Below are 15614 nucleotides of genomic sequence, written 5' to 3' on the forward strand. Positions count from 1 at the left end.
ACTTCTGTAGCACTGCCAGAAGTGCTATTGTGTCTTCACAGAACCTTAGGAAAAGAATAAAATCCTAATTCTGAACTGCTTACAGTGTAAGTGCCCATGTCTGGAAAAAAAAGCACAAGCATGTGTTGAAGCCCCCATTTTTTTTTTAATTTTTTTTTTTTTTTTGTCAAACCACCTACATTGTGGCTTTCAGGAGGACAAAATGCTTCAAAATATCTTTGAGGGCTTGGGCTTTATCCTTGGTACAAGATCATTGGAATTAAAAGAGTCCTCAGTTGTGGCTTTTTCTTCCAGTTTTAGAAATGGGTGGTGATTTAAGTATTTAAACATTGAAACATAGGAAGTATCTGATATTTCAGAAAACCACTGCTAATCTAGCTACAAGTGTTTGTTGCTATTCTATTATTTAAGTATTGCTATTTATTTATTATATTATTATTTATTGCTACTGCATCTGATTCTTATTTCTGCTGTAAATGCAACTTACTTCATGACATGCTTGTTTTATAAAGGAGTTAATAAACGCATCTGAAAAAACACTGATTTACCTGTGATCTTTAAAGATGAACAGTTAATATCACATTAATATTACTTTTCAAATGGAAAACTTTGTTCTACTTCTGAGGCAACATCTGTAGAGAAGTGTTATGTCTTTTCCTATGTGAACTGCGTAACGGTACCGAATCAATGGCCTGTAGAAGTGTACAGGACAACACCAAAAGGTGGTGTGTTAGCAGTCACTTCTGCAGGCTGACAAGTGACTGCATCTTTTGCAGATTGAGGGTAAATTGAAATTCCCTGTCCTTTGTGGTCAGAAGGTTTTTAACTGCAATCCAGCTGACATATATATCTTGATGTCCTTGAGATCTCTCTCTAATACTGTTGCTACAGTGCTCAGAATTAGTGGGGCCTTCCTGTTCTTCAGATACCTGAAGCATTCTTGGTACCAATCACTGAAGCCTCTTATTAACTTTGATTCACTCTGGTTTTCATTCAGACAAAAGAAAATACACCTTTCTGTGCCGTGATCTCGTCAGGTGAAAGAAGCTTCCCCTCAGGAAGCATTCCTGGCATAGATCACAAGGTGATCTGGAGCCCGTAGTGAGGCAAAGAATTGTCTAAGATTCTTCAGAAAACCAACAAAGCACAGCTTGGAACTTGCTTTTGCAGAAAGCAAATTACGTGTAAGCCGGCTGCTCTCCGAAAATAAGTTGGCTTCAGTTCTTGGCTATCCATTCCCCGGAACCTGCTGCACATCTCTGAATGCCTGCTCTAGGACTTCTCAGGCAGTCTCCCATCTCAGAGGAGCTCAATGATTTGTATTAAACGGCATTAATATCACTACACATTTCCACTAGCATGGCTCTGTACACTGGAGATCATTTCCTAACACATTCCATCTGCCCAAGGAAATATCAATTGATGTCAGTTCACCTTCATACTTCCTTTTCTTGATCCCTCTCCTCATTGAGATGCAAATAATCTCAAAAACCTTCATTGGATTGTACAATGCACAAAACCACCCCCCAAAACTTCTTACTGTTGCAGAACTAAAATCCTGATGGAAATAATTCATTCCTGAGGATCTCATGGTCCAACAGGATCACACGATCAGTCCTCTGTGAGACCCCTGCTTTCTTGGTGACCCACCTTTCTCTGGGGATGGGCAGCTCCTCCTGCTTTCTACTTGTGCTCATCATTCAACACGAGACTTTAGATTTTACCTACCACACCTCAATAAATTTGCTCTGAACAGAGACTGAGTAATTCCCTGCAAGGATTTTTGTGGGTGCTCCTCATCCTGAAGAATGTTTTACAAATAGTTGGTGTACTTAATGAGGCACTAATAGATTGCAGTAGGATCTTGCAATCCTCTATGTGCTTCAGTGATTAGAGGTGGCTAAGCAGGCACTTGCTGACATCAGAAGGAAAAACGACTTATATTTAATTAGGGGTTCTATGAGAGAATGCATGTTAAGATTTCAGGTCCAAATGCTTCATATACACCCCTCCTTCTGTGCTAATCTTCACCTTTTCTCTCTTTGTGAGTTGTATCTTCTCTTTTATGAAAACCATAGTATTTTTAATGAAAGCAAAATCAATCTGTGTCCTCTCTCTCAACACTGCTGGAAGAAACTTTCACTCAAGTATTTCAGATTAAATTTCTGTCACACCAAAGTCAGTTGAAGTGCAAAACATCTGGAAATTGCATCTTAAAATGCAAAACGAAAGGCAATAGTAATGTATAGTAAAGGCAGAAGGCATAAAGAAAAACAATAATGATCAGCTCTTTGCAAACTGTTGGTTTGTTAGATTTTATTTTTATTTTTATTTTTATTTTTATTTTTATTTTTATTTTTATTTTTTGCTTTCTAAAATAATATATGAAATGTTCATTTGGGATCTGTCCCAGCTTGATAACTGCAATTTTGCAGAAGGAATCACTTCGTATTTGTTAAGGTGTGGAAAATGGGAAACTCACTTTCCTTCAGGCAAATACCCAACTGTTTTGGCACACTTTGATGCTGTTACATCACTTGATTCTCATGCCTTCAATTGAGCAAGAATTTAATATCTTAATTGATTGCACATGGGTGGACAACCCCAACCACCTCCACACAAAAAAAACTGGAGGAGTTTGTGAACGAGGTTATGTATAAACATGCAGTGGAATCACTAAGCCAGAATCCTTGCTCTTGACAATTTCAGTATCTAGCCCAGCTTGTACATTCTTCCCAGATACATGTGGCTGCATGAGTACCTTTTTAGCTATTCCATGCATCATTGTTTTCAGCGCTGTTGATGTCAACCAGAGTAAGGCACTCCATCATATGAATGAGCACAAGCTACTGTACATCAATACCTTCTGGAATGCAGCCAGATAACATCCTCCCATGCAAAATAAAGCAGGCACTTAACTAATGACCTGCTGCAGCAGCATAGTTGGCATCACCTTTTGGCTCCATTTGAAGCTCTGAAAACAAAAGCAATATTTGAATGACTGTGACACATTATCACTCTCAGAAAAGCATGCACTAGGTGTTTTGTCTTCATCAGATGTAACAGGTCCATTAAAGCAAGTAAACATTTACTCAGTAAGCAATTACTTTTTGTTCTTCAAAATAACAACTTGGAAAGGTGAGAGGTTGGAAGAAGACATGATACAGCCATAAAAGTAAAAAACTACTAGAGGCCCCTAGTAATATGCATATATTTAAAGCAGTAATTCCTAGTCAGAGTTTCTTAATCATCCATCTCTAGGAAGCAGAAATAACCAAATAGATCTGAAGATGTGTTTTTCAGCCAATAAAATTGCATTTTTCAAGTATCTAAAATCAATCCAACTTGCTACTCTATTTCGTGTCTGCTTTGTCAAGCTAAGAAATGCTACCTCCTTAGGACAAACATAAGCAGCTGACTGCTAGCGACAGCTCAAATTCACCTTCAAGAATCACAGAGCCAGCTTAGGTTGGAATGGAGCACTGGAGATCACCTGGTTCTACACATCTCTGCCCTACCACCAAACCATGGCCAGCTTAGAACAGATCAGGTTTCCATAATCTCTTTGGGCAATCTATTCCAATGTTTGACTACTCTCATTATGAAATTTGTTTTCATCACATCTAATTGGAATTTCTCCTGCCGCAATTTGCAGTATTCTCTCTCTTCCTTTCATTGTGTGCCTCCAAGAAGAGTTGGTCTTCTTTGTACCCCAACCCTGCAGAACAGCTGAAGACAACAATAGGATTTACCTTCTCACCTTTTCTGGAATTGACCCAGTATTCCAGTGTCTTGTGTGTGCTGGAGAACCCAGACCTGTACACAGTCCTCCACATGCAGCCTTATAAGTGCTTAACAGGGGAAAATAATTTGTTTTGATGTGATAATGGCATCATTAGCAATCCAACCCAGTATGTGGGATCAGATGGTGTTGCTGTAGGGGCAAACCATTGACTCATGTTCAGCTTGTCTATCACAAGAAGAAAGACGCCATATTCTCCCCTCCATCTGCTGAGCATTCTTGGAGGCAGCATGCTGACCTAGATGAACCTGTGGCCTGCCTGGGGATGACAGGTCTCAGGTTGTCAGACCAGCTCTGCGTAAAGGCTACGAAGGCAAACAAGTGCCTGCAAGTTTGGACAGAAAAGTGCCTCAAATGAGGCGTTTTCAGCTGACTGGTACATATTTTCTCCAATTTGCTGATATGAATTCTTCCCATTTTTGAAGTTATGCATATGGATACTATGGTATCTTGGTAACTTTTTAAATCAGACTCGTAATAAATGCTGCCTGACATTAATTTTACAGAATTTTGAGATTTTGAGTCAGTGTATTACCTCGCTGCAGAAAGTGAAACAAAATACTGCATTCTATTTTTGGCATTTTCCTCCTAAATCTGCCAGATAGATTTGATGTTTCAAAATGCACACAACTCCAGAACTCTGACTGACTCCCTGCCATGCCCATCTGAATGCTTCCAGCATTCAGCCTCTCACACTCTACAGTACATCACAGCTTCTCATCAGAACTGTCTCTCTCCCATCCCGTCAGTGGTCTGGGAAAGCCCAACAGAGCTTCAGGTCTGCTGCTCAGAAAGTGAATGCCAACTCGATATGAAAACCCTAATCAAAATATCTAAATGTTGACAGAAAGGAAAGAAAGGATTTCATACCATGGATTTGCTACTGTAGGGTATAGAATAACCATCAGAAATCCTGACAGCAAGATAACTTTCAAATACCAAGAAAATATTATTCAAAATCTGTCTCCCTCATCAGCTATCTCTCATCTCCAAATGCCCTGAACTCCTTTCCTCACTAGACCTCAGAAAATCTTCCTACATCAACTCAGAAGGCTGCAAACAGACATTTATACCCTTTTTCTAGAGCGATGTGATGGATACTAGAGTTGCATGAGTCAGTATGCTCTATAGCACAAAATGAGGCGAGGCGGCGTAACCGAAGCGGGATGTTTCCTCATACCGGTGTCAAGGAAGCTGCATGTTCTGTCAAGCTGCAGCTTTGTAGTTTCAAGTTGCCCTTAAAGTCTTGTTTGCTAACAAACTCTTTGGACCAGGAGCATCTTCTGGTTTGTTCTGGGTCTTTCTCTTGTTGCCTAGAGCAGTCAGCATTAATCAACAAACATTTCCTGAGTACTTCTCATGAATTTCTTCATGTCCCAGGCCAGGCTTTTGGGCTTCCCAGAACCATAATTCCACTGACAGCCTCAAGTAGCTGAATCCAAGTAATATAAACCAGAGCTTGTCTTTCATGCACTGAACTCCATAGGAACACACCTGGATTTCCAAATTAAGAACAAAGAAAAACTTATAATGAAATGACATATGTAAAGGCATTAAAAAATCTACAGGCCTCTAGCTCAGTCCAGATCCTCAGCTGTCCTTTTCTTCTCCTATCTTAAAGTGAAAACGGAATCTGATGGCATCTTTTTTCCATTTTTTCCTCATGAGAAATTAACAATTTATTCATTACCTACTTTCTTTAAAGACAAGATCATCAGTATCCCTTTTACTCTGCAGAAAAGCATGAGTTAGTGGGATCCAAGGAGAAGGTGACCTCTGCAACCTCTTCTGAAAGGATATTTTGCTCCTCTGTCTTGCTGAAGCTAGCGTATATAACAGTGCAAAGGCCCCAGGATATCTAGCAATGGAAGGAAAGTCATCACTGAAATATTGCGAATTGGAGCAATTGCGCAAGGATTGTTCATACTGTTCATTCCTCATATATAAGAATTTGCACAGCTACATCCCAAGTCATTAAAGAGAAGGCTATTCTAGACAGATGGGTTTAAACAGAAATATGGGTTCAAAAGTCCACATAAGCACAGGCCTTATGAGGAGCGGCTGAATTAGCTGGGGTTGTTCAGTCTGGAGAAAAGAAGACTCAGGACAACTTATTGCTCTCTACAACTATTCTATGATTCTGTAACTACCTGAAGGGAGGCTGTAGTGAGCTGGGGGTCAGCCTCTTCTCTCGTGTAACTGCTGATAGGACTAGAGGGAATGGCTTCAAGCTGCACCAGCAGAGATTCAGGCTGGATGTTAGGAAATACTACCTTTCTGAAACAGTGGTCAGGCACTGGAATGGGCTGCCCAGGGAGGTGGTGAAGTCACCAACACTGGAGGTGTTCAAGGAATGCTTGGACATTGTGTTGAGGGACATGGTTTAGTGAGAACTATTGGTGATAGGTGGATGGTTGGACAGGATGATCTTGTAGATCTTTTCCAACCTTTCCTTCATGAAAATAAATATTCAACTCTGAGATCTCCATTTTTTGCTACCCCTCCTCTGTATTACAAAAGTTGATTAAGTCACCAACACACTGGTATGATGATTTGTTTAAAGAATGCTGCACATGACTGCCATTGAGCTGGAACGGTCAACAAAGGAAAGGATGAGCAGGGAGAGGGACCTTCTGCACATCCCACTGCAGCAAACCAGGGAGCAATTCAGCTGGACGTGGAGATTCTGTGAACTCATCACTTCTCTTTGCAAGGCTAGGTACTACAGTATCTTTGCTCCTTGTTTTACTGATCCCCAGACTAGTGGAACTCTGAAGGCAGATGTGGGGATCCTACCTGTGCTGTGTGTGAAGGTGAGTGCATATCCACACAAAACATACACTTCTCCAATCAACAGAAGACTTGTTTGGAAGGACTCAGAACATGGCCGTACTAACCAGCATCAGATTTACCCACAGCTAGCAACAAGGGCCTCCAAAATTTCAAGAGAATAGGAAATAAACATTTCAGCTACTCTCGTATCAGTCTTTTGGAACACACACAGTAGAAATTACTTCTTTTTTTTTTTTGCCGTGGGAACTACATTCAGCTGTAAGGGTGAATATGGCAATAGCAGATCAGCAGTAAGTAACCACCTTACTGAGTCACTCTTCAAACTTGCTAATGGAGATGGAACAGTTAATTAGGCAAGGGGATTAGCCAAAATACAATACATGTCCTTTATCAACACAATCCGTGATGTGACTCTCATCTTTGCCCTGTACTTATGACCTTCATGCTGTACAGAAGACATTCTTACTGCCACTACCCATGGGCAACACCTTCTTCTAATTACCTTCTGTTAGGAGGATTTCATCATCGGGGTTTCTGCTCTTGGTGTGTGTGTGTATATATATGCACTCACAGATGCACAAGCAGATACCTGATTGTACTGGAATACTTAGAGCACAGACTGACTGTGAAACAGGTCGAGAACCCATGTCTGCCATGAAGATAACAGGTGTTTTTGTGCTTCTCGCCCTGGCGGTTCTTTGCTTAGCAAGTGAGTAACATTTTTAATTGGTTAACATGCTATAGTTATAATGCTTTATTACCGAAAATTCTTGATCTGCTAGGATAGATAGCGGTGGTTGCTGGGCTTGTGTGGCAGAAGGCAAGTGAAATTTTATGCTCATGCACCATTTACAAGCAACATTTCAGCAGTTTTGCAGTTGCCAACTTGTGTAAATGAAACCTATTCCTTGACAGCTGTGTGAATCAGAGCTGCGTTCTGCACTGTAACTAAAAGGTGATCTGTAAAGCCTCCGAACTCAAACAGGTTTTTTACCTACTCATTTTCTTCTTCAATCTGAGTGGGTTGCTTGGAGCTAATGAGATCCTTCTTCTGCCAAACTGAGCAAGCAGGAGATAGGTGATTATGCACCAGCCATAGAATATGCTGTGAGCAGCCTCTTTGTGGGGTTAGTTTACTGGAGATTGCTTTGAGGCACAAGTTACTCTATCATAAAATACAGAGCTGAGAGGAATTTCTTGAACCTTCACTTGATAGTTCAGTTCAAGAACACAAACTTGCAATATATTAAAAAAAAAAAAAAAAGGAGAGAGAGAGAATAATAAGTAAATAAGCACACTTAGAATAACTGAAAGGAATGCAAATCTTATTTGCTATTAGAATAGATGCCCAATGGCATTATTAATGTTAATGTTTTTTTAATGAGAAATATGCTTTCAGACTGCTTCATTCACTGCAGCAGCAGCAGCAAACATTGCTCCCATAAGAACTCCAGCAAATCCCTTCCTTAGACATTCTAGTTTATCTTACCTACTTCAAAACTTTATGGATCGATACTTTATGAACCAGATCTTTTTTGATGTACTGTGTAACTTATGCCAGTTTTCTTTACCTTGGATGACTGTTTAATCAGAAGACGTAGGCAGTTTGATGGAAGCGAAGTTCAGTGGAAAGCTGCCTACCTTTAAAGATCCAGATCAGCTGCATGCATTTAATTACAAAAACAAGGGTTAGTGCCTGTATTGCTCTTTATAGCATATTGCATACTGCTCCTTCTGTACAAAAAGCCTTTGTCTTACTTTTATCCTTTTGAAGCCATAGAATGACAGTCACAGGACAGGAGAAGAACAAAATACATTCCTAAAGAAAGTTATGAATGTGTCACCACAGTGGAGACATGCCAATGTTATTTGGCTACTTTCTGGGAGGTGTAATTAACATTGAACAGGTGTTTTGAAGGAGCTTTTTGAAGCCCCACCTGAAATCAGGGCTGTATTATATTGGGTGCGATGTGTATATGGAATAGGAAACACTCCTTCCAAAGGTAAGGGAAAACACATTTTTAAACTGGTACTATGATCCAAATTTCATTATCATCATAATCTAGATTATGTTTCAATAGTTATTATCCTCATTATAAACAGAAAAAATAAATAATATATGGAATGCGTGCCTTGCTTACCATCACTTGAGTTTTTTGGAAGACCTAGGAATTAAAACCCAGTCGTGCCCAACTAGTTCATCCACAGAACATGAGCCATTTGACATAATAATAACTCCTGATTCTTTAGTCTTTCTCTGATGAAAAGGGGAACAATAGACTCCAATCCCCAAATAGCAAAGGCTGTGCAAGCTGCTGACACTGATTCCTAAGGTAAACAAGGCAACGATATCTACTTGTTGGATAAGTCCTGACACAGGCAACTTATTCAACACTGAAGAACTCTGTAAGTATTTACTTTCAAGAAAGCAGGAGAGGTGGAGTTGCTGGAAGGGCTGGTGCTAATGAGGGCAGGTGCAAAATGAATATTCAACAACAGTGTTCTTTTATTTCATCTTTTGTGATTCTGTTTATATTGCAGATGCTGCCCAAAAGGAGGAGGTGAGTCACTTTCTTCTTTATTTCTGGATAAAAATATATAGTTTGTAGTGATAGCACACCAGGATCAATGAGGTCGGAAAAAAAACACATTAACCAATTGCTGCCAAAGTCAAAAAGAAATCCCCAAGGCTGAGATATGTGGCTTCCATTCAGTCGCTCTGACAGTTTCCAGATGTAGCTGTGTATCACTCGCTCTGGGCAAGAAATATCAAGGCAAAATTGTAAGCCAGAAAAATAAGGATTTTTTATATTTATCTGGTGACAATGTTGTAAGGCTTACTTGGTAACTTTCAGATCCTAAATTGCATATCTAAAATTTTAATTAACCGCTGTCTGCACTGGATTATCCATCCTGGAGTCACCCTCTGAGATAAATGTGGCACTAAGCAGTAAAACTCCTTCCTCAAGTGAGGAAAGAGTTCACTGGGGACTGCAGTGAACAGCAGTGATGTGTGGAAATTCACACACTCTTACCAGCACAGCACACACAGCCTCTGACGCTGGAACCCAGGCTAAGGCACACGTCTTTTCCAGGAGGAGCCTGTTCCACTTTTCCATTTTACCAACTGTTATGTAGATAGAAGGAAAACCCATTTTGTTTCTAGCTTGTTTTGTTATCTGACCTTCACCACCCACAGGCTAGCAATTAAGCAGCCTTATATTGAAAATTGTGAGCTATGGATTCCCTCCCATGCCATTGCCTTTGCTGGGTTATGTGGTAGAAGGCTGATGTCCAGTAGGTCTCTGATCTCCTCCTTTGACTGGGGCCAGTATTTGACGTGCATTGGAGGAGAGAGAAGTGACCAACCAAAGGAAAAGACTGGATAAACCAGTATCTCATGGGCTTCTCTTAAGGGGCAATGGGTTTGAGCCCAGACTATCTCGGGAAGTAATTGGTTAATGACCCTTTTGCCAGGGGAGCCCTCTCAATTTGCTGATCATCACTGCAGCCACAGCACAGGCTGCTGAAGGAGCTGACACACAAGGCTCATTGCTCCTCACTCACATGCAGCCCCTGGACAACAACTGTCACAAAAATAGTCATACAACCTGCAATAAGCTCCAGGTCTTGGTTGGAGTAATATTCCTTCACTAAGAGATGGGATGAAGGGTAAAAAAAAGGGGCCACAAAAAGACATCAGCAAAGCCAGGTTCTATTTTAAATGCTTACGTGTGTAATAGATATTTTTGATAGATATTCAGTAAGAACAAGCTCCAGTCATAGCCTCCCTGCAAAGACTAATGTTTCAAATTCTCACAAGACTGGCAGTGAGCAGAGCTGAGCCAATATTAGCTGCAGCAGCACATAAAATGAAAGGTGATTTCCTAGGCGAGCAAACTCCAAGCTTTCAAGGATAACAAATAATACATTGAATAGAATATGTGAACTATACAAGAAACTCCTCAGCTGACAAATAGCAGGAATGACATTCATTTCACAAAAGAAGACTGAGCTCCAGAAAGAGGACAGGAGCTCTTTCAGGGATTTCTTTTATTAGTTCGTACTCCCACTTCTCTATGTATACTTCTATAACAAATACAGTCCCACTGTCAGATGAGAGAGAGCCTTTCAGCAGTTTCTTTTCATTTACACAGGACTTTGTCTAATTCTGCTGGATCTCATCACCATTGTGAAAAGTTGTGTTTGTGGAATAGAGACAGAAAACCTTCACATCTTTGAAAAATAATCTTACTTTAATTTACTGACAACTGCAAGCATGGAGAAAATACATATTAAGACTCAACATTTGTAAATGGAAAATGAGCTATATTATTTCCCTTTTTTTATTCAGGTAGACAGCAGAGTTCCCAAAGGTGCTCAATACCTGCCATCATACATTTCTTTTTTGTGGCTTGGGCTCAGCTAGTGCAGATGGTGGAGCTCCACTGACTGCTGCTCTACAGCAGCTGATAGCCTTGCCCAGAGATCTTGTCTATCATTGTTTCTGTACGTGAATGATGAATGTGAGAAAGGCTTAGTCCAACAAAAATGTTATTGTATTTGCAGGTAGACTGCAGTGAATACAGGAGGTTAGAGAGAGGAAGACCTATTTATTGCGAAAAGCTCTACGAACCTTTTTGTGGCTCTGATGGGAAAACATACAACAACAAATGTTCTTTCTGCAAGGCAGTCCTGTAAGTAAGATACTGAGTAATGACTTCTGAATTAGCTCAAATCTGAGATGAGCTATCTGGTATTTCCACTTCATTTTGTCCAGGGTCTCTACTCCTCTGTTTCTTTGCTTAACCTTTACAGAGTAACTGCTTCTCCCCCCCAATAAGCCCAATTAATCCAAAGAGGTGTCTTTGGTATTTGTGGGAGCAGCTTCCTGCTCCAGCAGAAACTGGAAGTGGAATAGACAAGAGTCCAATGAACAGCACTGGGCTAACAAGGCACCAAATTGGGTGATATCAGAATTCAAATGTGGAATTTCTAATATTGGAAATATTTTTATATTGGAAATATCAGAAATGTCAGAGCTTTCTTACTTCTTATGTATTCAATACAGCATTTTTAAAGGAAAAAGCTTTACAGATCAGTGTCTTCTTGCCTGATGCAAATGTTCACAGTGTCTTTTCTGTTAGCAAATTGTTGGCTGAGAACTTCAAAGAGATTTTAGTCCACAATGGAAAGTTTACTGTCTTTCCTTTCCTTTGCAGGAAGAGCAGAGGAGCCTTACATATGAAGCAAGCAGGTGTGTGCTGAAATAATTCTGCATGACAGAGAAGAATGCCAAGAACAGCTTTACACTGCCTTATCATGATCTCCTAATTTAATTTCATTCATCCTGTACTAATAAAAGTGAACAAATCTCCATGTACACCTTTCAGCTGTGCTCTGATGTCTCCTGCTCCTCCCTGCTCCGGAGTGCAGGGACTGACACATCTGTTATCCCTGCAAATCTTCCTCAGGATACCCATAAGCATTCCTCTTTCTGTAGCAGATTGGTTTTCACGTGAGCACTGCGTTATGTATTTGCCTCCATAGTGAAAGTTCAAATCCCTACATTGCCACCTGCAGGCATTGCTCAGTGTTCCTTGCTGGAGCTCGCTTCCACTTGCTCTTTTCACATACTTCCTTTTGAAAGCTTCAGCTTCTTTATGAAGCGCTCGGACTCCTCCAGTTTTGTAGCTAAATTTTTAATTCTCGTTTTTCTTTTGACTTTGTACAATTGTGATTCACATACATTGTGTAACTTCTTAGGTTGCATGTTTATTAAAACAAATGCAGGCTCTTTTCTTTTTGTCTGTGGTGACCTCTCTAGAGAATAAATTCGTTATATCAGTTATTCACAAATGAGACTTGGAGTTACAGAAAATAGTTACAGAGCAGGAGCCAGAGGCAGTGTGCTGGCAGAGCAAAGAGCTCAAGGCAGTTGTTGTAATATTAGCAAGACACACTAGATGGCCCCATGTTATTGAAATTTACCCTGCAATCAGGCCCACTTTTTCCTTCAAATGAGACAAATCCACAAATTCGCAGGACTGTATAAGCCTTGTGGCAGTGTCTCTGTTAAATCCAGTAATGTGATCTATGAATGAGTCTTTTAATTTCTGATAAATTGGCTGCTCTCAGACCTGAAGAAAATTATGTTCGACTATTATGTCCGTATTATCTTCGTTATTAAGCTGCTCTATGTCTTTGACACTTAAATAGTCAGCCAAGGGAGAACGTTTTCCTCAATTAAAAGCTTATTAATGAATGAATTTACTGGGATTACATCTGAAGAAAACTTTGGAACTGGAATGTAAGACTCATACTTTAAAGGAGCATAAAATCAGAAAGGAAACTTCTGTCCTTGCCTTTGAAGATGAGATACCAGAAAGCTGAGCCACCCCACTGCTGGCTGAAAGGCGCTTTAGTACCAGGCAGACAGCATTCCGACACAGAAGGACTGAGAGGATTTGTTGGTCCATTATGTATCTGCCACTTGTCCTGGCAGAGCTGAGAACATCATCCTCATGCTTTGTACAGGAAAAGAGGATACTTGAAATTATGTGATACTGAAAATGACCAAAGAGATGGTCTTTCACATGTCAGTACTTTACCATAGAATTAAACCATGCCAGAACCCAGCTGTGAGAACTGAGATTCCATCATCTTTATTTTGAAATATCTATCTTGGCCCTGGCATGATTGTCTTGGATCACAATTCTTCCCAACACTTCTCAGGCACATACTGGAAGGCTAGAGATCACTGTCAGACAGGAAACTACATGAAGGCACCTTGTTCTGGAAGGCAAAAGAGATTTCATAGCACAGATATGCTATGAAATTAGCTGATATGCAGACTTGCTGTCCTCCACAGGAGAGAGGCTCCATTTAATTTGCTGCTACATGCATATGCAATTCCAGTCTTTAGTTTGTTTTATAATATGAACTGGTTGAACCATTTTAAAACTAATTATATTCAGTACATCGGATACAAATCTTCTGGTATTTGATGTTGATTTTGCTGACTATAGCTAAGTAACTGGCAGGGGTCAAAATGGATTTGAAATTCAGTACTTCTTTTTTTTCCTGATTTTGGCTCTCAACTGCAGAGATGAAAACATCACACAGAACAGTATGTGGTATGTAGGGGGTCTTAATCCCAAGGAGTCCCAAAGATCTATTCTCTTTCTTATACATCTGCTCCCTTTCAGATACTCAACAGCTCTTTAGGAGGAGACTCTTAGTACTCATAGAATTCAGAATACAAAACATTAACGGTGTCTTTTTGGGAAAAGAAATTTAAAAGCTCAACAACAGTAAGAGCTGTACGCACTTGATGACCTTGGCCATGAACAACCAAAAGAAAGATAAAGCTGGAAAAACAAGCAAAAAAAAGAAAAGAAATAAAAAGGAAAAAATGAGGAGTAATGAAATGTTGAAGCACGTAACTCTAGAAAAATGTATATTCCAAAGTATATTCCAACCAAGAAAACAGCATGAAATGAAAATACTCCGCATTTTATGTCAAATACTTCTAAAAAATGAGTAAATTTAACAAAGTTCTTCCTCTTTCTGATTCTCCATTTCCCTAAAGCATTACCTATCCTGGTAACACTAACTACTGAACACACAGAAATCCTGGTCAGCATTATTATATGCTATTCCCATTCACTGCTGTGTCCCCTGAAATCACAGAACAAGAGTGGTGTTTATTCCCCTCTGTGGGAGGCTTCAGACTCATTTCTAAGGGACAGTGGTACTCGTAGTACATTAAGAACCTTCTCATCCCTCTGTATAATTCAAACGTCATTAAGACTGATGTTGGGCTAACTGTGACCTTGGCTTTAACTCTCATCTTTCAGAAGGGAGAAAATCGACATGTTATTTTCTAAGTGACGCATAAGCAGAAGATACTCATTTTGATGTCCTATTGAGGTTATCAGTTTAGATCAACAGTCTGAGCCAAGTGCCAGGATAAAACTGGAAACTTAAACATTCGGACTAATGAAGATGGATGAAGGGTTTCCGAGCAGACCACAGTCCCCTTCTCTTTGAAAGTGCAGTCAAGATTAATTAGCAACTTCATGTGTCAAGGGATGAACTGCTGCTGTGAATGCTGGATCACACAAGTGGCTTATGTGAGGAACAGTAAGCTCTCAGCATTAGGAGTGTGGTCACTCTCTTCATGGCACCTCCCAGTGTGTTTCTGCTTGGCGTATTCTTCTCAACAAACTCAGACTTCTTGTGTGGTGTGTAGGGAGAAAAGTGGTTGAGAGCATCATCTTCAGGAGCAAGAGCTAGGTACAAATGGCATCTATTTATTTTCTCTACAAAATAGAAGAGGCTGGAAATCCTTGTAATTCTAATAGGAACAGAGGAATATGGACCTTTTAGTGATTTTCATGACTGCCTTCCCACAGTCTTTGGACATCACTGCAATGGTGGCATATATTATGAAAACACTGGAGTAAATGGGCTTTAGTGTTTTATTATTATTATTATTATTATTATTTGGCCCTCCGGCCAAAGATAGGAACATCACCTAATATTGAATTATTTTTTAAGTTGCCTTGTCTTGAAATTGCAGTTAAGATAACTGACTAGAAAAATACCTCCATTGGGCCATGAGAGTATTCATGTTCTTTTAATGCTTCCGTTCATTCTCCTTTAGCCAGACTGCTCACATGAGTACATTAATTAGATATGCTGCTGGTGAAGAGCTGAATTGTACACCTGTTCTAAGGAGGAGTTGTTGTTAGGGCCACAGGTGCCCATTTCTGGCATGAGAACAGTGAGACTTAAGGTCTGAATGCATTGACTAGTGAAAGATGCCAGTCAGACAGCCCTGCCTGTTGTTTTTTGGAGTAAGATATGTATGAAGCATGTGCGTGTAGGCAGATAGTGAAACTAAAGATAAATCAATGGCAACAAAAAAATCTGCCAACGTGTTATTTCTCATCAGCTGGAGTTAAAATATGTAAGATGAGAAAGGTAAGTAACCTAATTCTCTTTGTATTGAATG

At 39.9% G+C, this 15614-nt stretch overlaps 1 protein-coding gene across 1 annotated transcript; it reads left to right on the forward strand.

Moving 5' to 3' along the window:
• The first annotated feature begins 7103 nt into the window (after nt 1-7103).
• On the forward strand, nt 7104-12396 carry LOC104913250 (serine protease inhibitor Kazal-type 6-like). The gene is made up of 4 exons (XM_010718913.3): nt 7104-7304; nt 9137-9156; nt 11165-11292; nt 11818-12396. The coding sequence occupies exons 1-4, from the start codon at nt 7157-7159 to the stop codon at nt 11861-11863; spliced, it is 342 nt and encodes a 113-aa protein (XP_010717215.1). The 5' UTR covers nt 7104-7156; the 3' UTR covers nt 11864-12396.
• Nucleotides 12397-15614: the final 3218 nt, after the last annotated feature.

The sequence above is a fragment of the Meleagris gallopavo genome, chromosome 15, assembly GCF_905368555.1.
Source record: "Meleagris gallopavo chromosome 15, MGAL_WU_HG_1.1, whole genome shotgun sequence".
Classification (NCBI taxonomy): domain Eukaryota; kingdom Metazoa; phylum Chordata; class Aves; order Galliformes; family Phasianidae; genus Meleagris; species Meleagris gallopavo.